At 41.9% G+C, this 26,677-nt stretch overlaps 1 protein-coding gene across 3 annotated transcripts in view; it reads right to left on the bottom strand.

Annotated features, from left to right (window-relative positions):
- Positions 1-3,261: 3,261 nt before the first annotated feature.
- Positions 3,262-26,677, bottom strand: part of zfhx3b (zinc finger homeobox 3b) — a 402,832-nt gene continuing 379,416 nt past the window's right edge. For all 3 annotated transcript variants that reach the window (XM_086024981.1, XM_086024983.1, XM_086024982.1), the window contains 5 exons: positions 19,172-19,308; positions 18,470-18,670; positions 15,862-15,979; positions 10,204-15,660; positions 3,262-9,757 (listed from right to left, as the gene is read on the bottom strand). In XM_086024981.1, the coding sequence (XP_085881107.1) occupies positions 8,013-9,757; positions 10,204-15,660; positions 15,862-15,979; positions 18,470-18,670; positions 19,172-19,308 (7,658 nt within the window). In that variant the 3' untranslated portion in view covers positions 3,262-8,012. The remainder of the gene's footprint in view (positions 9,758-10,203; positions 15,661-15,861; positions 15,980-18,469; positions 18,671-19,171; positions 19,309-26,677) is intronic.

The raw sequence follows: 26,677 nt of genomic DNA, 5'->3' as shown, positions 1-26,677 counted from the left end.
CGTGGGAGGAAGCGGAAATGCAGAGGAAGCTACGGTGGCTTACATACACCGAAAATAACAAAATAGAACGTGCCGATTTGAACGTTTTTAACATCATTTTATCCAGAAAATTCCTGTGCGGTTCAAAATCGCCTAATCGAGCAGCCCTACATTCAATAAAAATAGCAATAATACAACAACAAAGACAGCTAACGCAATGATTTAATACAAAAATTAATGATAATACAATATTTACAGTAGACACCGGAAAACAGCAGAAAAGTGTCAGTCTCACTTTTCGGGTCAATAGCCAAAGAATAAAAAATGTGTCTTCAAACGAGTCCCCCAGCTCTGATAATGATTATAACATTGAATGGGCAACAGGCTTATTGAGGTCGTCAGTCCTCAGCTAGGACCTTTTTATTTCCAAGCCGGATATTTCGTACCTCCCACCAGTCCTGCCTCTGCCAAGGTCAATCAATCCTAAACTCATTTAATTGTGAGGAGCATGACGTTCAGGGTGATACTGTTACATCACCGTGTATTCAGAGGGGTTGCCAGTTGCCATAATCAGCAATTTTTCTTTTCCGTTTTTAAAAAATCACACTACATATGTTAGATCTGGTTCATCACTGTCCTACGTGGTCCCAATAAAAGCAGACTGTATCAGCAACGGGTCCATTCACAAAAACAATAATTAAAAAGATAAATCAATATATTGTTATACTTAATGATAATCATACCACATTTGACACATGTTTCACATTTTATCTACTCTACATTTGCCAAAGGTTGAAATGGTGGCTTTCCAAGTACAGTAGGCCTACTGTATTTCAAGGAGTGCCAACTAAAGGGTTAAACCCTTCATGGTCACATCATCCATCATGGTTTAGAATGCCAAAGCAGAGTCAGTCCATCCAAAATAGCCACGCTTGCCTTTTATCCCTCAAAAGACATATATAGTATTTCTGTGGTTTTTTGGGGGGAATATGTCAGAAGTTGACTGGTAAGAAAAGACAGCTGAAAGGTGGAAGCCATACGCCCCATCACTTACTTACAATGAATGCCTTACTGAGACACATTGAGAATTATAATTAAATATGGGGACATGTATTACTGAGGTGGGCTATTCTCCTCACACTGCCCAAGGCCTGTGTTAGGCTGAGGCGCTAACCCAATTTCACACTGTGTGACTTGGTCTGGCCTGTTTCAATGCACTATCACAGTGTGAGTGCCATCTGGTCCTGGCCTGTGAAGGAAATGGCCTTGCTTTTCATACAGATCAGATTAGGGTGTGTTTAATTCATTCGGGATGTGCCCTTGTGTGTTAATTGGCTCAAGATGGCCAGTGAATCTCGCCTGTCGCTTAAGAAAGGATGGGTTCTCCTTTCGAGGTTTTAGTTTGCTTAAAAGCCCCTCTTTTGATCCGTTTTCACATATTTCTTAGAAATTATCGGTTGGGTCTTTAACTGTATAAATATGGAGTGGATGAGCATAGGTCTTCTATGAAAATATTTGGACCCTGTTGTGATCTGATTTTATTGAATTCAATCATCTCTTTTTACATTGGTTGACCAGATATTTTACTATGGTATGTGGACACAATAGTGGCAAGTTAATGTCAGCAAAGGAAATGCAAACAAACCAATGAATTGGAAAGAAAATGGCGCATGATACCAGCAATTAAGTATTTAGGTCAATGGATACCACTAACCACTAAGGTTGATTCGTTAGTCGACTAACCAATGGGTCTACTTTACTACTCTGAGTCAATGATCAAAGCTTGAAATTACGAATGTTGATAATCCTGAAGCTGGAGTGTGTAGCCTTGAAACTGCTAGCAAGGTTTGAATGTAGCCTCACTTCACTTCTCAATTCTCCTACAGCTACGATGCTATCATGTCTCATTTATGATGGAATAGGCCTGCTGGGAAAAATGAAATGTTACCGGTTTGATGTTGCCTTTTTTGGAATGTACAATCAATTAAAAACATGAGAGGAACCTCAAATACACCCTTTACATCCCTTGACATACATTAGAGAGTATTCCAATTCCTTCTTTTTAATTATGTTGCTAGTTGGAGTTAAATAAATGGCCAAGAAACTATAACAGTCTCCTTTGCGAGAGCCTCCGTGTGTTCCCACGAGCAACCGTGCATGTGAGCAAACGATTGACATATCCCTCGGTTGCGCCTTCTGCCTCTACAGTTCCCGATTCATCTAGACGAGGCCAGAGATGGATGATTAAAAAAAACCAACATCTTATTAATAGTCCACTGTCAGGTCATAGACTGTTTTAACATATACCAAAGGATTTTGCTTTATCAATGCAAACTCTGCCTTTAAAATAAAATAATCAATGGGACCACAAGACTGACAACAAGGAGTGAGGGCAGCGGTGCTGAGTGAAGCTCTATCTTTGTCGATGAAATGTTATGTCCAAAAATGCAAAGACTAAAACTACAGTATGTGCTAATGAGAACTTTATTTATTATAAAACACACCAACATTTTTATACTGTGTCTTATGTAGGACTTTTCGCAGTATGGCATACAGATGAGAGTGCCCGGCTCGTTGAATAGAAACATATGCAAGGCTCCCACAAAGTACAACAACTTCATCCTGTATTTTTATTTTTTTTTCCTTTTTTACTTTGCACGTCTGTCAAAATATGTCTTTAGAAGAAACCTGTCTGTGGCGCAAATAAGGTTGGGGACCGCTGTAATGACTCAACTTTCATCACATTAATGTCGATCACAAAAAAACTTTTGTTGCTCGAACCCTAGTCAATGGTGATGCCCAGTATACTGTTGTGAATAGTCAATGAATTTGCTGCATTAGTAAGTAAACAAAAATTTGTTTGAGCTAATGTGAGCAATAAAGTACACTGGAGTGCTGGGGTCACCAACCTTTTGTAACTGAGAGTTACTTCTTGGGTACTGGTTAATGTAAAGGGCTACCAGTTTCATGCACACTTATGAAATAAGACATTTGCAGAAATGACCTGTAATCATGTTTTTTCTTATAATGTATGTTATTATTAATAATTATATTTATGTGAAGACACTGATCTTGTTCAGGGTTTTTCACAATTATTAGTTAACAGTTAAATGTCAATAAGCAACACTTTATTTCCGTAAGTCTATGCCTACGTCATTTTGATTGACACTGTCAGAGAGTTATATGATGAGAGTAACGTTTTACAGACATCATTGTGAGGTGTGCATCTTTTTATTCATGCAGTCCATCAAAACAGAGAAGAATGAGTCCAGAGCCCAAGAGTCTATGCTCATACTTATTTTAATGTATCACAATGAGCAAGAAACATACTGGATGAAATATTTTCAAAGGAGTATATTCAATTAACATCTACAATCAACTTAACTAGGACAACAAGGTTTGTGACAAAAGTTTCTTTAAAAGTCTGAAGTTCCATGTGGTTTGTATGTATGTCAGTTTCCATGTCATTTGGTACAGTCTGGAAATCTTCATCATATAATTACAGTAACAAAAAAAGCTAACAAGACTACAGTATAGAAAAGACATCAAGAACAACATTTTTGGTTTAACTTGCTCTTTTTTGTACATTGCAAGGCTGTTTTTTTTCTACCCTCAGCTGGGCTGCCTGGAGCCCCAGAGCCATGCTTATGAGGCTCGAACGAGGAGTCATTTCAGGAAACGAACAAAAAAAGTCTAAAAGGTTTAAAAAACAAAATAAACCAAAACAAAAAATTGTGGCACCAGAAGTCACAAAAGGAACAGATCGCCCCAAGTAACAGTTCATCTTTGACGTTGGAGCAAATAGTAGTTTGGTTGTTAGTTTGGTTGTTGATTTTGGTTAATACGCTTTTCTTTAAGTGTACAACTGCCTCTTTTTAAAAAAAAAAAAATGACAGTTTCGAGAACCCGACCCCGCCCTCTGCTGTTAATTTCTCTCTTTTTTTCTTTGACCACTAAACAACAGAGAGAGGGGCGAGCTGCCGCATGACTTGAGAGCTTTACTTGTCTACTGAAGACAAGCGGAGGGGAAAGGGAGACAGGTAGCAACGTGGAGGAGTGGAAAGAGGCCAGTGTCTCTGTCCGTCCTGTCCTGAAATTTGGGAAACATCCATCAGAGGGGCAGGAGCGGAGGCAGATGGGGAGAAAGAAAAGAGGAAAGAGCAGCTGGAGTCAAGATTCAGTTCTCTCTTTCTGTCTGTCTGTCACACATCGTCCGTCGGTTCCAGAGTCCATTCTCGTTGTCACTAATCGGATAAGGAGGTGGTATTTAAAGCTGTTTTGGAGCCTGCCCTCGGCTCCCATAACCAGTTTTGGTGTGCCCACAGCCTCTCGTGTCCACCTGACAAGAGCTCCAAAGCTTCCAAGAGTCCTACTTTTTTTTTTCTTTTCAGTCCTTCTTCATCTCAGAAACAACCAAACAAAAAGTGATGTCTTGTTTTAAATATATCTATATCTGTATACTGGTACACGCTTCTTTTCAGGGTGGGCAGAGAGATGACCTCTACGGCATCACTTTGATGCTGTTTGAACGTCCAAAGTATCCCAATGTAGGTTTTGTGGACACAGATATCCACAGTAACATTTTGATAAAATATACACTTGTTTTTTTTGGCTGGGGGGGGGGGGGGGAGATGGGGGTTGTGTACAAATGTATTGTTAACTGCCGAAAGCTTTGGCCACATTCGTATGATCAATCTGAGTAAACGCTATCACAGTCACTTTGATCATTTGATTTTCTCAATTACTCAAAATTGCGGTTCAGTTCGTTTTGATGTGTCACACAAACAAAGGGGGGAATTAATTGGCTCTTATGAAACATGTACACACACACACACACATTCTAATTCACATACAGGCCATGCTGGGTGTATCTGATGTAGAGATTGTAACTTCCACTACAAGAGAGCCAAAATGATTACACTTGAACTTTGGAAATAAAATATATTGAAAAAAAGCTTTGAAACAATTTATATATATATATATATATATATATATATATATATATATATATATATATATATATTTTAAAAATCAATAAAGTGACCAGAACATAGTTTTGTATTTGCTTCCGAATTTTAAATCATCAATTCAAAGCTAGTGTTATGATTAAAAACAATATACAGAAACCACAAAAACATACAAACACTAATAATAAAATGAAAACACATGTTTGAATGTTTTAGGGGAAAAAATACATTTAGTGGAGGAAAATAATATAACTTAATTTTTTTTTTTTTAAAGTACACAATTTCAGGGAGACTGAATTTTCGAGAAGTGGCACGCTTGCAGATCTGAACAACATGCTATGGTATCAACACCAAAAGGCATTAGAGATTACTGGGGCGTATACATATATCTATATAAATTGGCTGTACAATATTGGTCAAAAAGAAGTTCTTCACAAATTTAAATAAGTCTTGGTTTTGGTTGAAAAAATATACATTTTTGTTTGTTATCAGTGAAATGGTGGGGGCATCTATGCACATCAATTTCAATTGCGATACGATGAAGTGGGTGACTTCTTTGGGACACAAAAGCCTCCTAGCCGTTTGAACCAAGGGACATCTCCAAATGAACCTCCTAGCGACCAGAAAGAATGCTTTGGAATGAAGATGCCCCTCAAGACCTGTAATCTATGCGTAAAAGTGGCACCCTGCTTACACATGGGACAAGTCATTGCTGGATTTCCCTGCAAGGGGGGCAATCGCGCCTCAGTTAAAAAGCTATCATTCGCCTTTGAAACAAATTTTATGTTGACTGGCAAAAATATGATTAAAACCTACGAGACACATCAGCACCAGATGTATTATATACACTTTTTGGTAACCACCATTACTTTCTTAACAAGTAAGCAACAATCTCGACTGGATGGAGTGTTCCACGCCTACACAAATTGATCTTTCCGTAAAAATGTACACAACAGTGGAGAAAATTGAGTGAAAATAGATTATGACACTTAAAAGAATTCAAATGACAAAAGATCAGTCCTTGCATCTTAACAAAGAAAACAACATTGTGGTATTTGGAATGCACTGTTCTTCACATACGTCATAGATCATTGGCTTCAAAAACATTGGTCTGTCCCAAAAAAAAAAAAAAATCAGCAAAATGTCCTTTGGAACATACATATTCACAGTCTTCAAAGTTCCGTTTTTGCAACAAGAAACAAAAAAGGTGTTGCAGAGAGGCAAGAAATTGGTTTATTGTTTGTTTTTGTTAAAGCTTCGCCAAAAGCAAAATGAGCATGCATCTAGGTACTTTTTTTTTCCTTTCAAAATTCTACATTAGCAGCAAAACGTATGTCCTTGAAGACCAGACCTAATACATGATCTTAAATTAAAAAAAAAAAAAGATATTTGAATGTGTCAAAAGTCAAACGAAGATTAATAACTCTATCTTACAAACTGCAATGGCTCTGTAACGGTGCTACTCCACAATGCAAGGACAAGGGCCCTTTTTGGTTTTTGGTATTTACGTAAAAAAGCCACCTGTTTGCTTGCAAGGAAGCAAAAACGGCAACTCTGATGCGTACTCCTTTATCTTTTAAAACTGTGTTTTCATTCCTTTAAAAACAGCAACAAATTATCAAGTATAAAGAAGCCTCTTTTCTCATCTTTATGCACCAATGGTGAAAAGTGTTCAGTCTTTGGATTTTCTTTTTGTCTTAAAGCGTGAGAATTATTATTAGTATTATTTTTTTCACTTTCATGAATGACAACAAAACAAAACAAAACGTGTAGCCACACTACATGGACAACAGAGGGCCTGCATTGCATCTACAAACACAGGATAGCCAAGGGAAATAAGTGCGTAGATAAGAACATGTAGAGTGAGAAATGGGAGTCAGACAGTAATAAGTGCACAAAGGTAAAAAAAAAAGAAAAAAAAATTAAATACAATTAGATTTTCAATATTTCACCCACAACTTGTTTTCATCCAGTTGATGCAGTACCAACTGACCCCAATACGTTTTAAATAACGCTTAAAGCGGTTTCCTCCTTTTCAGGAGGGGGAATCTGGATGAAGATCTCCCAAGAAGGTTGTGAATAAGACAGAAATATCATTTGGAGAAATGACCTGCCATCAGCTAAACTATCGGAATGATCAAGACAACATCAAATGAAGCGCCTCAAAGTTGGACAATACAAAAGCTAAATGTACACAAAAGTTTTTAGGCTACCATACTGTTTCAATTCATTTCCAATCCAGCAATCTACATAACACCAAAAATGTTGAGAACTTTTATAAATACAGAGGATTTTTTTTTCCTTTTAAATGTAAATTATTCATGGCCCATTCTTCCGCAATGCTCTCTTTGTCTTGGTGTGAATGGATAACATTTTTTCTCCCATCTAGTCTTTTGTTCAACAGTTAAACTGCCAATTAACTGCGATTTTAATGCCCGGAAAAATGCCTTATCAATTTCCACTCTAATTAAAATGTTGTGGTAAATCAAGAGATGAAGAAAGCAAGCGTGTATAAAATGGATTTCTTTGACAGAACAAAACATCTGTGAGCCATTGACCTGAGAATAAAATAGACAATACATTATTATTTTACTTTTGCAAGCCATTGGTATCTGAATGCTTAAATAGCAAGAACATGGACCGGACTATTCTCCCATACAGTACATACTGGCTTTTTGTGAGTGTGCTATTAAATATAAATTATTACCAAACAAAAGGACATCTTCTCTTCTCAGGATTTTTCAAAGGGTTTCTTGGGCTATTTGTCAGCATTCCTCTGCATCAATCTTTTCTCTTCTCATATATTATTAATATGCATGTGTTTTAGTCGAACAAAACAAAACAAAATGGAAACCAGCATGTTGATATGGGAAAACAATCCACTAACATTAAAGTTTTTGGTTACAAGCTTTGGAATTGCAGTAAGTCTTTACATCTTTTTTTCTGAAATGGGTTTGTATACCTTTAACGTATTTAAACATTGCTGCTTTTTCTGTTTTTTCCATTTGTGTTTTTTTTTTCGTTTTTTGTCTTTTTTTTAAACATTGTCCATCACCGAAAGCACTTTTACAATCTGATGGAGTCTGTTCCTACACTAGCGAGATTACTACTACAAGTACTACTGTCTTTGACAAAGCCAGGTTGCTGCGGCTCGTCTGCCGTCCTGCCCAGTCTGTCTGCCGACTTCTGACTGCTGTCAGAGTCAGACTCGTCAGTAAAGACGTCTGTTGGTATCGAGGTCTGAACTCCTGAGGTGCTCAATGAACTTGAGGTAACCGTTGAGGGTGAGGACACGGGAGGAAACAGGGAGGAAGCATAGGAGGGACTGGCATTGGGCTTGAGGACTAAAGCTCTGGAGAAAGGGGCCTGGGGCCAGGGCTTGCTGGCGGCTGTGGTGTTGGGCTGCTGCGTATTAGAGGAGGAGGAGGAGCAAAGGGGCGTGGACACGGCAGGTGTTGGCATGGTGGTTGACGTCGTTGGTGGCGGAGTGGGGCTGCTGATGGGATGAGTGGCAGACTGCGAGGTAGATGTGGTGTTAGGAGTGGGGAAGCAGGCTGAAGAGTGAGGTAATAAACTAGTAGCGTGCTCTTTGGCATTTCTGGCTGATCGCTTGATTGTTCTGTGTTTGTGCAACGCTGATTCCAGATGTTGACTGAGAGCTTTTTCTCCATCCAACGTAGTGTCACAAGCCAGGCAGTCGTAGAGACTTCCAGCCCCTGCACCTACGCCACTGGGGACACGCAGCAACATCTCTTGCAGGTTTGCCACAGACTGACCAAAAAAACAGTTAGACTTAAGGTGGGTAATAGCCGCTTCTTCCTTGGTGAAAACCGCTTGACACTTCCGGCATGCCAGTTTATACTGCACCTTGGGGACGATGAACTGGTCTAGACGGGGGTCCACAACTTTGCCATCCAACTCATTCTGCTCAGCGCATACTTTATTATGAGTGGAGGATGTGGAAGGTGTGGTGGGAGACGCACTGTGGTGGTTGCCCTTTTGCTCCTCTGTTTTCACTGGATCTTTGGCAGGTTCTTTCCGATCCCCCAAGGATTTAGGGGGAGCTTGAGTTTGGCTTGCCTTGGGTTGCTGGATCTGCTGAAGCTGCCGCTGCTGCTGCTGTAGTGCTTCCTGCAAGCTCTGCTGATATTGCTGGTAATGCTGAAGCAGGGATCCTGGAGAAAGGCCCATCAGTGCTTGTGACAATGCAGGGTTGTAAGGGAAGAGGCTTTCCATACCATACATTGGTTGCAGGTAACCACCTTGGAGAGCGCCAGGGATCTGTGGGGTGTAGTATGGGGAAAAGCCAGGCATGAAGTAGGGCAGGAACTGGTTTGTGAGAAGAGCTGTAGGGTCTGAAGCCAAGGCAGCCTGCAGGGCTTGAAGCTGGGAAGGATCGACCACATACTCCATACCAGGTGTCGGCATAGAGGTGGCGGGAACAGCTGGGTCTGGCTTTTCCTTCTTGGCGCTGGCAGCAGATGTAGAAGGGGCAGGGGTGCTTCCGGTGGATGATGGGGTTGAGGGCTTCTCGGTCTTTTCCTTGGGCTTTTCCTTTTCTCTTAACCTCTCAACTTCACGCTCTTTGGGGTGTTCAGGCCGGGAGATCGACAGGGTGCTTGAGGAAGTGGAGTTGGATGCAGAGTTGGGGCTCGGGTGGGAAGCAGATGTGTTTGTCTGTGCTGGGCTCGATGTGGACAGGGATGATGATGAGGGAGGCTTGTTGGGCAATCCAGATGTGGGCAAGCTTGGCGAGGGAACACTGGCACCAGGCATGTTCATCAGGTTTGAAGGTTTAGGAGGAGTTAAAGCTGCAATTTGATAGCACAAAAGAACAGAACAACAGTAAGGGAATTAACTGAGTCCAGGTAAGAGTATCCCCTTAAAGATAAAATAAAATAAAAATTCTCTGATAGGAATTTAAACTCTCATCTCTTTTGCCATTCTGTCTTATCTACTATCCAGTACCCAAGCAAATAGCAAATACCTTGCCATGGTTTCCAATTACTTGCATGTACAGATTTAGTTTGAGAAGAATATAGTAGGTATACACTATAGAGAGCAAGATTCAAGATGTGCACTAAGAGTTTTCTGCTTCTTCGACTTGGTGCAACTGAATGTGAATATAAATACAAATTTGTTGAATGTAAAACCTCACATTCATGTACAATGTTTTTTTGGAAATGTTTTTGTGTGTATTTTAAATTATTTTTACTATAGAATTTTTGTCATAGTAAGCAAAATAACATCGACATACCTGAGTTGGATGAGTTAAAGCTGGAAAGAGAGGGGCTTCCAACCCCTGGCAAGAGAACAGGTGGAATGCCTTGTAGATTGGAATAGGCTGACTGCAGATTCAGAGCCTGCATTGCAGGGTTATCAAACATTCCCTGTTGCTGCATGGCCTGCTGCTGCGCCAATCCTAAAACCTCATTGGCCTTCTTAATGCGATCCATCTCTTGCTGAGCCATGAGTTGGCGGACAGTGGCTGGGTCAAAGTATTCTTTTTCTTTATCAATCTGACTGCCAATGGTATCCTTAACCTTGGAGATATGTTGCTGGGAGAATATGTGATCGCGAACAGAAAGGCGGGCACTATACTTCACACCACATAAAGTGCATTCAGTCTTCGGCCCCTCATAGGATGTCTGGTTGATTCCAAAGTGCTTGGCCATGTTGAGCTTTGCCTTTTTCTCCTTGGCACGGGCATTTTGAAACCACACCTGAACCACTCTCTTTGGAAGTCCAATGTCATTGCCAAGTACCTCACATTCCAACATGGTGGGAGTCCTGTAGTCATTAAAACAGGATTTCAACACTTTAAGTTGGAGGTTTGTCATTTGGGTTCGGAAGCGCTTTTGACCAGGACGATCACCGCTGTCAATGCTCCTGGTTCCTGAAGCTCCAGGACTTGGCGAGCAAGGATCCGCCAGGCTGGATGTCTCACTGTGGTCAATTATATGTTCATTTTCACAGTCCTTAGCATAATAGCTTGTAGCAGGGCTTACAAGCCCTGAGGACATCTGGTCATCATTTTCAAGGATGGGAACACTGCCCCCAGTCTTAGGCAGGTAGTCACTACTACTCTGGCTGTGTTTTGCATCAGCACTGTCATTATCAGCATTAGCCTCATCACCTGTAGTTGTATCTGTGATGGCTGTATTAACAGAGGAACAGTCGTCATTATCCAGTTTGTTTTGATCAAAGCTTAGGTTCACAGCAGACATGGCTGAATTCTCAAAATCTTCCATTCCTTCAACTTTAATTGACGAAGGACTCAGAAGAGCCCTGGGAGACGAATCAATTCCTCTATTCACAGGAGACATGGAGGAGCTTTGCCCATCCATATTTGAAGATGCCATTTGGGAATAGCCTGATGTCTCCAAGGCATCCAACTTTATTTGTATCCCCTCATGGTCAGGTAACATACCAGAGAGGGTTAAATTATAGCCAGCACGTTTGGCCTCGTGCCAATGACGAGAGCGAATGTGTGCCTCGAGGGCAGTTTTTGCTTTAAAAAGAGCTCTGCAAAAGGGGCATCTGCGATGAGCTTGAGCTGGCCCCACTGCTCTAAACTGGCCTTTTCTCTCCCTTGCTCTCGTATTTTGAAACCAGACTTGCACTACTCTCTTCTTCAGCCCCACTTCATGTGCAATGTGGTCAAGCATCTTACGTGTAGGATTAGAATCCAATAGGTACTTCTGATAAAGAATCTCTAGCTGCTCAGGTGTGATGGTGGTTCTAAGCCGCTTGTCTCTATGTGGCTCTTCACTGTTTGTGCTGTCATTCTCTCCTGGGCTTGTGCCAGCTTTCTCCTCCAACTTCCTCTTCAGGGAGTTCATGGTGGATGTGGGGGTGGATGGAGAAGTGGCAGAGCTGCTTGGGATCTGGGGCATTGTCCCAGAGAGTAACTGACCTGCCAGCAAAGGATTGCTAGGGTCAAATAACATGAAAGGCATGTCAATTGAGCGGTCAAGGAATTGTGGGTGGATGAACTGATTCTGCACAGAGAGGAAGTGTAATTGCTGGTGCTCCTGCCAGTGCTCAAAGGACGGGAAGCCAATCTTGCACTGGTCACACTGGTAAGGGATGATCTGCTGTGCCATTTGTTGTGGAGCCGAACTCATATGGGGATTGTGGCTCAAGTGAGAGCTTTGGGAGGGCGCCTGGCTTGTCTGAGAAACTGATGGAACGCACTGCATTTGTTGCTGGGCGAATGAAGAAGAGGAATGTTTGTTGGGCTTGGACATGGGTTGGGCATTCTCTTCTCTCTGATGTCTATGCTTTTGTGACTCTGATTGGGGTTGGGGAATATTTTCCTGCTTAATCAAGGTCTTATTTGGGGGATCAGCCGAAATGTCTGGTACCTCTTTTGACTTTTCCTCTTGGAGGTTTGAGGTGGTTGCTGGTGATGCCTCCTCCTTATCAGATGAAGGGAGGTGTGAGAATGCTGAAGTTGTAGGTGGAAGTGGGCAGAGACTTGAAGAGGAGGGCATTGGGGTGTGGCAAGAAGATCCAGAGGGAGTATAACATTCATTAGAAAGATCAATTGAATCCTCATTGTGGCTGTCATACTGTCCATCCTCATCTTCATCTTTGTAGCACAACTTCTTTTGATGTTTTATGAGATCAAAAATTCTCTGGAAAACCAAATTGCATTTTTTGCACTGGTAGTTCAGATTTGAGGTTCGAATATACCGATCGTTGGAGAGTTCTCGTCTCTCGCAATCTTTTCCCCCGTCACTCTGATTTTCATAATTCTTTCTTGCTTTTTGGCGAGCATTTTGGAACCAAACAACAATAACACGAGTGGGGAGGCTCAGAAGGTTAGAAAGCTGTTCAAACTCATCGTCCTTAGGATAAGCATTGGCATCAAAGAAATCTTGTAAGATTCTCAGCTGGTAGTCTGTAAACCTAGTTCTAGAAGATCTCTTACTTCCATAGAAGTCCTGCTTTTGTGGTTCAGGGGAAGGTGGTTTGGAGTCAATTTTAGTATCATCAAGTGTTGTGGTTGGTGGGTTATTGAAATTGTATGGCGAGTCTTTGTTGCGTTGTCTCTCTTTGAAAAGCGTGTTTCTGAACCAGTGCTTTATGACTTTTTGCTGTAGTCCTGATTTATCTGCCATCTCTTTAATCTGATCTTCATTAGGCGAATTGTTTATATCAAAGTACTGTCGCAGGACCCGAAGCTGGTCATCTGTAATACGTGTCCGTGGCCTCTTGTTCTGTTGCTGCTGCAACATGGCCGGGGTGAGCTGTTGTTGGTAAAGCTGGGCCAAGTCTGAGGCCAGGCTGGGTTCAACAGAGGGTAGCTGAGGAGTCAGCTGGCTGGGCAAAGACTGGAGCGACATGGGCTGCATCATTAGTGGTGAAAAGATTGGCAAATCCATTGGCATGGAAATTTGTGGCATTGGAACTGGAGGCTGTGTCGTAGGTACAGTTGGAGGTGTGAGTGAGGCTGCAGACACAGGAATATTTGGTGTGGGAGCTCTTTGGGGTGGAGGGGGTGGTGGAGGAGGTGGAGGAACTGGAGCAGCCTCTGGTGTTGGGGGTCTCAGTGGATATAATTTATCATAATTCTCTCTGTATTCCTTGGCAAATCTCTCAAGGGATCGAAATGGGAAGAAAGCCTGGTGGATATGCTCTTGGTGGCTCTTTAGAATAAGTATATTTGAAAACAGCTTGCCACAGGCTTCACATTCCAGTTTCTCCAATCCCTCAATGGGATCCACCACTCTTGTGATCCCACCTGGTCCACTTGATCCTGTCGGCCCAGTTCCCCTTTTCTGAGCCTTTTGTTTATTTTCATTATACTGAATAACTAACTCAAACCCAAAATTTTCCAGCAGTGCTTTGGTTGCGTTTCCACGAGCATCTGAAGCAATCCTTGGCGGAAGTAAGCCAGAGTCATGATTAATACCAGTTGAAATGTGTTGAATGTCCTTCCTTTCCTTTAGTTTTTCCATTGAATCTTTGTTGACATCCTCGTTTTTTTCAGTTGCATCTTTGTCTTTTTGAATATCTTTTTCGTTTTGTGAGGAGGGAGGCTTCTGCTTTTTTTCAACCTGCTGGTGGAGAGAAGCACTCTGTTGCAGCAACGCCATCTGTCCCTGTGCCTGTAAGTGAGGCAGCGGCTGCTGCTGCTGCTGTTGTGCTTGCTGCTGGAGGTGGTGATGCATCAGTTGCTGCTGCAAGCAACTCTGTTGGGCTGAGTTCTTGAGATCTTCTAGCAGTGAGGAGGTGGATGCTCCTGTTAGGCCAAGTGCTGAATTACTGATGTTGATCTCTGGGTTTAGCTGAAATTCTGCTCCAGGGATATAGAAAGGAAACAGCAACTGCTGTTGCTGTAAGGGGAGAAGTGCATCCGTTGTCATGGGGAAGTGCTGCAGAAGTGCTGGGTTAAAGAGCTGGGATTGTAGAAGAGCAGCCTGCTGCTGGAGCTCTTGCTGAAGCTGAGCTTGGGCTTGAGCGTGAGCTAATTGCTGTTGTTGCTGAAGTTGTTGTTGTCCCCTTGAAGACAGCATATCTACATATTTAGCCTTTTTTACCTCATTGTTCTCAGTTGGTGAGGACTGGCTGCTAACTGAGCTGCCAGTTTCGTGGCTGTGACTCTGGTAGGTGTGGTTTCCTCCAAGTGTATGCTGAGCTGTTTGAGACCCAGAAGTGCCATTGTTGGTGGAGTTTGTTGTTGAGTTGCTTGCTGGGCCTGGACTTGCCGTTGAAGTGCTGATGATCGTACCTCCTCCACCTACACCAGTAGCACTTGCAGAGCTAGTTATCCCTCCGGCGGCTTCAAGTTTGGCTGCCCTCGCTTTTGTTTGGTGTAGAACAGAGCGCATGTGGATCTCCAAAGTGGAACTCTGGCTATATGCCACATTACAAGTGCTACACTTGAATGGCTTGTTGTCAGGGCTGCTCGTTGGCTCCGGCTGACCAGTGGTGGACTCCTGAAGAGCTCTCTTCACCTTGTGCAGGTGGGAGACAGAGTTATAGTGAACCAGCAGAATATTCTTCTGTGTGAACGACTCTTTGCAGACAGTGCACTTGAATGGACGAGATGGATCTAAGAATTTCTCCATAGTAAAGTTGGGACCTTTTCTGAATGGCAAAGCACGTTTTGGTTCAGATCCAGAATCTTCCAGCAGTGAGCCAGAGTCACTGCCTGTTGGGCTTTGCTTTTCCTCTGGGTCACTCTCATCACCTTCCTTGTCATCTTCTCCCAGACCTCCATGTTCTTCACCAAGGGCTGGGTCACCCATGACCATAATGTCTCCGTTCATTAATAAGCCCCCATACAGCTGCTGGATATCAGATTCACTAAGCTCCAGGTGACTGGTTTCCAAATGTTTCTTCAAGGCTTGTAGCGTCCTGAAGCTCCGCTGGCAGAGGCAGCACATGGTTGCTGCTCGGATCACATGATACTGGGAATGGAGTTGTAGCTTCTCCACAGTCTTGAAGGCCAAGCTGCACTGGTTACAACGATACTTGTAGACATGGCGATCAGAAACAGGTAGCTGAGGCCTTTTGTTGTGAACTTCATTGAAGTGCATTTGGAGAGAGTTGGATGATTTAAACACTTGATTACAGCCTTTCTTCCAGCACAGAAATCCACTCGCATCATCCTTCTCTGTTTGTTGATCTAGAGGTGACTTGCGAGCCTCAACTATTTCTGTAGGAGGTGAAACTCCCTTCTCCAGATCAGCATCTAATGCATCTGTGGAGAAAACAAAAAACATTGAGAAATGTCAAACGCTAAATTAACCGTACAAAAATTGTGTATAGTTTCACTGAATTTACAAGCATATGAAATGAGATTTGGATGTTTACTTTTTTATAAAACCTGAAAAACAAAGGGAAGTCTTTTGTTTGTGGCAAAAAAATAAAAAAATCTGGAGTGACAAAGCCAGACACTAACCAGCTTGTTTTGTTGTGTCTTCAGCATTGGCAACAGCATGAGAGGGGTTCTGAGACTCTCTTTCTGGACCAGGAACAGGTATGAACATGCTTGCTGGTAGGACATCGGTGGCTGTCACCTGGGAAAAAACAATTGTTATCATTTAATGTTTTAAACCATCCACACCTAATATAAACTAAGCAAAGTGACTCTTGTGGAACAGACATTAGTAGCGCAATATACCTGTACTAAACAAAATTTGAGAAAACATGATTAGTGATAAGTCACACGTCATTAAAAATCAACATAAACTATAATCAATCATTTCTGTGTCTTTCACTTTTGTCTGGCAAAATAGAGGCGCAACACAAAAACAAAGCAGGATGATTTGAGACAACTACTTTATTAGGCTATTAGAGGAAAGAGAAAAGTATCCCAAGGTCACTTTTGTATTGGCTGGTCTAATTGGCAAACATAGTTCAAAATGGCTATCATCCAGCCAGACCCAGCATTAATGAAGCTCATTTTCATTGCTGCAGCCTTACAGACTGATAATGAAGCACCGAGTGAGAGGGACGGCTGGGGGGAAAAAGAACTGTTTGTAACTTGTATGCCCTAACACAAAATGTGTTTTGTTTAATTAGGAAATTCATATATACTATTAAGAAAACAGCAGTACCAGGAGCCAAATAGCTGGAGGGTATAATTAAACATTTGTACCAATTATATGATGATGAACTAGCATGAGGCTTTAATTAAAATACCATGCTAAAACATTGAAAACACCCATGTGGGGGAATAAAAGTGAATGGAAAGAAATTCTAGAAAGAGGCCTGAAAGACTTTGCTTCGACAGAACTGAAGTAGGATGGGTGGGATGTGAAGACAATGGGATGATGAAAGGATGAAAAGTAGGCGAGAACATATCATTTTGCATGCTTTGCAAGAAATAAGTCACCTATTTCAGAATCAATTATGCCCCTCTCCTTGGATGAGTGTAAAGGATAAAGTACTTTTCCATCTGCATTCACTAGTTATAAAAATGTGTTGGCTTTAATGTGACTCTTATTATGGGTCTTCTGTCATGCTACTCTGTAGTGGTTCAGTACATTACAACCTCTATAAAAGAAATAAATATTGCAGTCTACCATACTAATGTTCTTGCCATTTACTTTCGAGATGGGGGTTGAAGATGGCCAGGCGGCAGATAGAGTAATGTTTTACTGTGTGATTGTCCGGCCAGCTATTGAGCCGTACAAGATAGAACAGAACAAAGATTTGCTCAGTGATTTACTAGAAAACGGGGCAAATAAAATTTTATTCCCCCTTTGATGAGCATTATTGGAAGCAAGGAGACTACTTTCAGTAGAGAACAATGCAGCAGTACACTGCGGTTGATATAAATCTAACTACAGGCCTCAGTATCTCCCCTACTGCCTGTTTGTTTATGGAAGCAAGCTCACCGATTAATTAATTACTCAATCATTCAGGGGTGGGGGTTGTCGTTCCCACTGAATCTTAATTCCTCATTTTAGAGGGCATTTTGGACAGTTTTGAGGAAGGCCCTTTTCTGTACCTGCCCACTTGGATGAGTTCAGTGTGGAAGAATTTGAAAGCATTGAATCAAATACTCTTTTGGGATATAATGAAACAGATTTTGAGCCAACATTAATGCCTTCTGAAATTACAAATATTCTTCTGGATGAATGGAAAAATATTCCAACAGACATATTACTATATAGTGTAGCACATCCATTCCATAGTTACTGTACTTTATTTTAAAAATTCCCGCATGTGTGATGACCATACATTCCTACAATTGTGTCCATTTTGTGTGTTTTCTTGTCCTGTATTGCATCTTAGTTGCTGTATACTCACAGTCACAGTATATATCAAAAGTCCACATACCCCTGTTTAAATGCAACATTTTTGTGATATACTAAAACCTGACCATGATAAATCCTTTGCAAAAAAATTTTCAAACGACTGACATAATGTGGTTGCATACGTGTGAACATCCTCACGAGTAAGATGAGGCTGTGTTCAGAATTAACCAGTCACATTCCATTCAAACTCAGGTAAAAATGGGAGCAAGCACACGCCTGTCACCATCGAAACTTTAACCCCAAACCCACGATGAAAGGCTTTTTTGCCAACAAAGACTGGTGTGTGGAACTGATCACTTGTTTACGGCCACAGTTCCAGCTACCACAAAGCTTCACTGTGGACGTATGGTGTCTTTTTGGTGAAGAGCAGTGTTGTGTTTGTGCCACACATACCTTTTGGAATTATGGCCCCAAAAAAATTAAAGCTGGATTTCATTGGGCCATTACAAATTCTCCCCAACAATTGTAGCTTACCAGGTTATGGGCTGATGAAACATAGCTTGAAACACACAAACACAACGCAGCTCATCAACAAAAACCTGGCATTTGAACCGGGGGTGGGATGTGTTGGGGGTTGACTTTTTTTTATATTCACTGTACTCAATTGTATTCAATGTCCCCTAACACTGGATGATGACAATAAATCACTTTGAATAACCTACCCACAAGCAGAACAAACAACAAATTGCTGGCTAAAAACCGCTGAATGTAGGAGAACTCGTTCAGACGATGTCATAGACTCACTGTGGCGATGAGCTTGTCGACACAGTCGGGCGCGACACTGTGCAGATGTGTGAGGTGGAACTGCAAGTGGATCTTGTTGTTGAGCATGTCCTGGCACAACGGGCAGCGTAACATGGGCTGGACAGAGTGTTGCGTCATCACGTGCATTCTGAGACGATTCAGGTCTGTGTTGGTGAACTTGCAGTATGGGCACTGGTACATCTGAGTGAAAGTAGATAGAGAAGCAGATGAGAGCGGTGCGGGTGTATTCACAGAGGGTTAATAGGGTGAAATGGCTTTGTAAGAGAAGAGAAGCTGTAGATGAGGAGGGTAGGGTGAGGCAAGCCTTCCCTCAAGCAACCAGATTCCTCTGATCACAGACGAGTGTGTTATAGTGAGATCCACTCACTCTTGGCACCCACTTCAAAGTGCTCTCATCTGTCAAATACCTTATTGATTTTCCACCTTATACACAATTAGCAATGCGACTGCAACAGAGAGGCTAAAATAATTTTGAGGAGAGTTGAAAAGAAAGTACTGAATACTATGAAAAGGCACGGCAAGATGAATACAAAATTCATCTCAAGTAGTTCTATTTCTTCTAATTGGAGTCAAAGTTTTAAGCTGATAATGAGGGCTTACTAATGGGAGACCAAAAAAAGTTGGACTTTTATGAAGCGCATGCATGGCTGCTCCTCAAGTTCTGTGATTTGTGGCGCTCACCTGCTCTGCAGCTCGCTTTTCAGCTGCCCGGGGACGCTTTGAGGACAGCGGGCTCTCAGAGATCTCCGACCGTGACGAGGGCCTTTTGCTAGGGATCGGGGAATCTGACTGCCGCTGTTCTGAATGGCCGGACACTGCTGAGTAGACACACATGCACAGAGGGATAAAGAGAAGACGTCAGGATGAGTTGAAGGCTTGGCAGCACGAGACAGGTCAATTAATATCAGTGAGGGTAAAGAGCTAAAGGGCTGTCTTTCGTAAATGTGCCATATCTACATTTAATGGGAAATGGGCGGTATATCACACACATTTAATTCTTCTTTCATGCTGCTTTTAACGGCAGAGCCATAGACAACATCATATACAAATGTTAGTTTACCACAGGGTGCAGCTTAGGTTTCACCGCACCTCATATTTTCAGTTCACATGAGTCTTTCAAATCAAGGCAAAGTACATAAACATTGCCCCTTTGGTTCACATCCATGTGCAAGCTCTCTGCTTTGTTCTGAGAAATCCTATGTGTGCATTCTTGTTAAAGAAACAGTTTAGCAACTGGTAATAAAGAGAATGTCACTTTTGTTGCCATGGAGACCCCAGACATTTTACCTAAGTAGCCTATAACATTGGTGGACCAGCCAGAACAACCCTCATGTTGTTTTAGTGATGTTACTATTCAGAATTGTGTGCAGTCCCGGTACAAACTTTGTCATACACTCAGATGATGAGTAAAGCCATAGCATCATAAAACCATAGGACCATTAGGGAAAAGCCAGGTATGAAGTAGGGCAGGACCATTAGCTACAGTATGTACAGAGATTCTTATCCTAACAAAATCTGAATCTGCTCAGGGAAAGCAATAGTTAAATTTGACCAAGCTTACGTGATCTTACATGTCACTGAGTGTAAATGAGAACAATGCAAAGTAAAAGACGCATCCCATGGCTGAAGAGCAAAGTCTCACACATGAACAGGTGCGAAACACTTTAAAACACCTTGGCGTTACAAAGAAAGAGAAAATGGAAGTGGCACAAAGTGAATCATCACACTTAAACGCTCAGTTAAGCTGGAGCTTACAAAGGACCTGAATTCACTCAGAGCCGGCTTGAGGAGAGCTACAAATTCAAGGTGGAACATAAGGAGGTGCCTTACTACCCACTAACAAGCACATAAAGAGTTAAAATTGGCCTGATTTGTACAGTCCCAGAAGGGCAAATTGAGAACAGAGGGCACTAGTGGGTGGGGTGGTTTGGCAGGGGGTCAGGTTAAGCGGGGCTGACCACGCTCTCGCTTCAGACATTAAAATGTCACCTCCAATCAGGAGGAGTCGAGCTGATTACCCAGTGGGGAACCTGGCTTTGGACAACGCCGCTTGCTAGATCTCCCAGAGACACTGGGATCAGTCACCAAGACCCTGTTAGGGTCCAGTCACAGCCAATCCCATTAAACACATCCACCTATAAACAATGAGAATGTTAAACAAAAGGAAACTCCCATTCCTGACAGTAACCAACCGCTCAGTCATGGCACTGTCCTCGCCAAATCCCCATCAACACTACTTTGGTACTCTCCACCTAACTAATCTGTCAAACTAAACAGCAAGTCCAGGCACGTTTAGTTTGTTTGTCAGAACTATTAGGCAAAATAGCAAATTCCTGAACTGGATACCTTGTGAGATGGGATTTCTGGACATTTTCCTTAATTCCTCAGTGAATAATGCATGAATCTTAATGGCAACATTTAGGTAGCTACATGAGGTTAGTATCTTGGATGGGTAAAATTTGGTGCTGGTCCATATTAAGTCCAGAATTGCAATCATTCAATGTAGGTATTCAATCTTTGCAGACGCCTGATCACCAAGTGACAGTTTGCGATTCCATGTGAATACCAAGTCCCTGTTCCCCTTGATAAACATGTCCGCACACTGTTTTAGTGCTGACAGTATTTGAAAGTAAACACAAGAAGCAAAAAGACAACGCAAACTAGTTAAGCAGACAAATGCGTCCTCCAAGCCTCATAATTAGGAGAATAAGCGGGATTTATTCCAAGACAATTCCATGTCAATTAGCGTGAGAAGTGACTGTTGACAATGAGGGACTGGAGAGCTTCCCTGAAGGGACCCCGACTGGCTTTCTATCAGGGTGTGACACGGTGAGTGGAGTGGGAGACGCAAGCCTGGGGAACCTTACTCGGACACAGTGACTCCAGTCACGGCCAATTGGGGCACCATAAAATGTGATCAGTTGCTTTTCTTTTAGGATTCCTCCAGCCCAACGCCATCACCAGCACCATGACTAACATGCATCTACTGTATGTATTCTATTTGACCTTGTCGAGGGGAGGATGAAAATAAATGACCGTCAAAATGGAGAGGATAGGGTGATGAAAACAGTTGGATATCGGTATCCGGGTGGTGTTCCGCACATGTTAGACACGCATATCTCCTGTACAATATGAACAGGTGGTCACAACCAATGACCGCAACATTGACACCAGACAGAGAATTGCGATACTATAGCTTTTACAAGTGTTGACAAGAGGGAGCAGGAAGAAGACTGAGCTTGGTGACACATGCCAAGAAAATGGCATGTGTGGAGAGAATATGCAGCGAAAAAAAATGAATGAAGAATATGAGTCCGTTTTTATATTTTAGAACTACAGTTGATCTTGAGTATGCGCACCTAGGTTGTTGGGTAGTCATTCACATCTGGAATGAGTGTATGTCCCTGACCTGCATCTTCTGTTGCATTATTAGTCACTGAACCATCATCCTTAGCAAACCTCTTCTGACACATTGACAGTGTGGCACCGTTTGAAAGCACAAAGGCCAGGCCAGAATGGAGTCAATTAGATGATTATTAATTCATGCACCTTTTCCATACAGAAGAGGCTTTTGTGCTGTTGAATCTCTTATGTGAATTGGACGGTGACACCTTGTCTCACCTCTCACATGGCTGCAGTGTATTATTTAGGCAGCGTGGGGACTGTGGAGCACATTGCAAACATGTCTGGAGCCTTGTTGTGCTTTCAAGACGAACAAGAACGGGTGCCGGACAGAAAGTGCACTGACTGAAGGATCGGAAACAGGTCATCTGACGTTGAAATCCATCAGGGCAATCACAGCTGCCATCAATCTACTTTGTCCTCTGGGGACAGCACGACTCAGGTGGTAAATAGAGTGGTTGTCCATGATTTGAAAAGTTCCTTGTTCAACTTCTGTGAGCAGCAGGGTCACATGGTATGTATTTGAATCTGATATACCATCATCAGTGCGTGAATGAATTACATGAAGTAAAAAGTTGCGGTCGAAATGCAGCAACATTGCCCTGTTAATGCTGAAAGGCAAAACCAGGGCATCATCCATTTCCATTTGTTTGATTCTGTACGTGTAAATGCTGTATATGAAGCAAGAGGCATTCTGCAATTCCATAAAATCCATCTCACGATTCCTTGCACATACTCCACTTCTCTTGCAATGAGTCTTCTACACTGTAAGTGCCTTCTAAAGCCTTCTAAGACCTGAAAGACCCTAAACTAGGGATCTTTAATTAAAATTCAGAGTGTTGCAAAGGTTTGCATGGACATGAACAAATCTCAGTTCGCTCATCTTGTGTGTTCTGGTATAAGAATTTAGAGGATGTTTGGGCGAAGGACCCATGTTTTGTTTGGAAGTACCACTTAACGGTGACAGTTTTTATTAAAGCCACAGTGTCGCACATAGGATGAAACATTTTTGCATTGGCTTCTGGAAGAATAAGAAAAATACTGGTCTGTCAATTCATTCATTAAAAACTCTGCTTTCTGAGTCCTCTTTTTGAACTTTTGAACAAGCCATACGGCGTCATCAGTCCTGCAAATATTTTTCCCTAAACCGATGGTTTGATTTGCTCACAAGGGCTACCATAGTACTGAATATGGCATAGCTACATACGCGGTCTGTGACAGCAGCCTACATGACGAAAAAAAACAAAAAAAACAGCGATGTGACGATGTCCATGCTTTATCTTTATTTCACAGTAATTGACCGCGGGTCCATAAATATGAGACCTTGGTTTGTACCTGGATTGCAGTCCGCTAATTGAATATTGAGATGAGTCAACTCCCACAATGACACAAGCTCTTCTCTTTTCATGATATTCCAACAATACCTGAATGTCGACTTTTTTTCCCTCTGGATTTCAATCCAGTTTTTAATCTTCTTGTCTGTGTTGCTGCCCAGACCATTAAAGTGTATAAAATGGGAAAAAAAATATTACGGATGGATATAAACCACTGAATGAAATCATTTCCTGTAATGTATAACACTCAGTTCTTTCATTCAAACAAAATGACACACCTAATTGTAAAAGCAAGGGTGACTTGTGCATGACTAAGAGCATGGTCCCACAGTGGGCAAAATGAGCATTATGACATGCATAGGGGCTATTAATTAGCAGGATTGTTATTCATCAGGCTGACTGGACAACAGGATGACGTGGCGTTCACCTTTACAGGACACACAACTGGAGCTCGGCCATTAGACAGCCTGTGCTGCAACTCGTAAACAGCCAGCTTTCAGGGGCTTGGCTCACAAACAAGGACAATTTACGGCCTATTATCTTCAAAGACAAAGGGAATTATAATTTGAAGGATGACAAGCATCCAGAGGATGTGTTATGAATATGTAAACATTTTATATTGCTTCGTCTCCTGATTTGTCATACTACTTTGACTTTAACAGCAATCTCAAAGCCGGGCTGCAAAAAATGTCTCCTCTTGATTCGATGGTAAGTAACCACAAGCTGGTAAACATCTTATATTTGTGTGCTGTTATATGCAAAACAAAGCCTAATATTTGTCTTCTGATGAATGAGCACAGACTGCGATGCCTCAATGGTGTGTCTAGGGGATGCTAATTAGCATGTTCATTATTCTTCCGACATGCAGCCAGCCACCACACAACAGCTTTTGCGTTCCTTCAGAATCACACCTGGACATGCAAAGAGCAGAGATAGGCATTCTGTCCCAGGGACAGAACGGTCGGACGAACGTCCCTTTCGTGGACAGATGGACGTCTTCGAAAAAGAACTGATTAAGCAAGAATGGAAGTGGGTTTTTGTCCATCCCTCTATTCGTCCCTAACCGGGTCAAGTACTAACTCACGTGTTGTGTTGGGTTCTTTTAAAAAGCAAGACCACTTTTCTCTTCTGCAGTAGCAGTTTTGACGGAAAATAGTTTTCGTTGTACAGTGTTAGTTGTTCTTTTCGTTAATAGCGCTCTCACGCACCAGTGACAAACGCTAGCACATTTATACATAGACAATCTTTTGACATGCTTTACCGAGTAAGAAAAAGATTATGTCGAGCTAATTGCCTGCCAAATAAAAGCCTACAAGTAACATTTAAATTGTGCCCTAAAACAGTTAGGTGGAGAAACACTAACATTTTGGTCTGTGTGATCAGCACTGGAAGCCATACTTAAAGTTAAAATGTTTCAGATGCGGTCTTCACTATGAGCATCACCAGCACTGCCGCAAGTGGACACATGCGAGCACCATGTTTTCAGTTAGTGCTGTCATTTGTTTTTGTCTTGTAAAAATGTCTGAGTGCGTTTTGTACAAGAGACATTTAAAGTCCTCCACATGTGGGTGAAATCCAACAATTTGATTCCCTCCTTTCTTTTCCCCGGCTCCCATAAATCCGATGCAAGGAGCAAGGGATGAAAATTATTCAGTGGCAAATATACCCTTCCATTTGCATTTATTATTAGTATGTTGAAAAAAAGTGTGCTGGGGGTCTTCTAGCATCATACTGCCTCTCATCTTGATTACATCAACATATGTTGAACAGCTGAATAAAAATACGACTTTAATGAGGTAAAAGTTGTGGTTCCTTTCCTTGTGTCAGACTGCTGTCTCAGCTAGGTGAGACGTTGCACATACTATTACATACCTTACATCACTATCTATCTTTATACTATGGTGCCTTGAGATACAAGTGAGTCAACTTATGAGTTTTGAGATACGTGTTGCGTTCTGCCAATTTTATAGCATGCAAAATTTTTAGAGTGCTATATAGTGACATTAAACTCAACTCACTTCACAACACGCAGCATTTTGGAAGGTGGATAAATCTTCCAAAAAGAGGCAACTTGCTGTTTAATGATAGTGTACTGTAGAAGTGTACTGTCAAATTAAACTAGAGATGCAATCATTAATCAGTTCATCGACAAGTAGTTGACAGAGGTGGGCATTCCGTCAGACTGACGGACCAACAGACTTCTGACAGACTAACTGACGGACTCAAATGATGGACTGACTGACGGATTGGTGGACTGACATTTACTATTCAGTTCAACACGATAAATGACGGACTGACGGATGACAAAATTTAGTAAAACGTCCACCTCTGCTAATTGACTATCAAACTCATCATTAATTATTTTTGGCAGTCAATTCATCATTTAGAGACCTTGTTTAAAGCGGAGGTCAACCCAAACATATTTTTTTCAAAGAATATGTTCCCAGCAGTCCGACTAGTTGAAACACGGCATTCTGATTAATTTTGCGTTTGTGGAATATAAGCAGCAAAATGCACTCGTTTTTAGCCATCTCTGGCGGCGGCCATTTTGTCTTGTGTTGACTGAAAATGACATCACAACTGCTCACGACAGTCAATCACAGCTGACCAGTTCTCTGAATCTGAGCCGTTTTCGGCATAAAGCGTTATCAATTAAAAACTTTTTAAATTCAATCCTTCTATTAATCAGCAATATAATTGACAGATTACTCAATTATGTCATGTCATGTCATCTTCCAAACCGCTTATCCTATATAGGGTCGCGGGGAGTTGCTGGAGCCTATCCCAGCCGTCAATGGGCGAAGGCAGACTACACCCCGAACTGGTCGCCAGCCAGTCGCAGGGCACACATAGACACTGTCACTGAGCGGTAATCGATCCCACGCTGCCCGCACACAACTCAGGCGTGTGTACCACTACACTATCAGCGGACAGATTACTCAATTATTAAAATAATAATTACTTGCAGATCGAAACTATACATAAAACAAAATAATGATGCACTGTGTATTGAAAATAACTGACTGCCTTTAAATTAGCTAGCTTAACGCTACCAAAAAAGAAAATACAAAACGTCATTGACAGGCTAACAAATATCATCTGTGTTGCGGTGTCATTTAAGCAGCAAATATTTTAGTTCATATGGTGTAACATGTACACAGACCATATGCAGTAACAATGCCTATATTCTTTCTTCTTTGCGAAAAAACTACTAATGTAGCTGACTGAGTCAGTAGTCAAACTCTTCTTCATGTGTGTCTCTGTCTGCGTTATACTGCCACCAAGTGGCCAAGGCGCGCACAAGAAGGAGCAGCTCAATGTCCACTGAATTGAAGCAGAAACTGTGGCAAAAACTTTGTCAGCCCTCATGTCATTGCTAATCATGCTTATTTTTGACTGACGCCTTCATTTTTAACAAACTTATCACTGTGGCTGTAATATGTGCAAACGC

The sequence above is a fragment of the Filicampus tigris genome, chromosome 3 (assembly GCF_054856515.1).
Source record: "Filicampus tigris isolate MCC_2025a chromosome 3, RoL_Ftig_1.0, whole genome shotgun sequence".
Taxonomy (NCBI): Eukaryota; Metazoa; Chordata; class Actinopteri; order Syngnathiformes; family Syngnathidae; genus Filicampus; species Filicampus tigris.
This window is presented reverse-complemented; position numbering and strand designations above follow the sequence as displayed.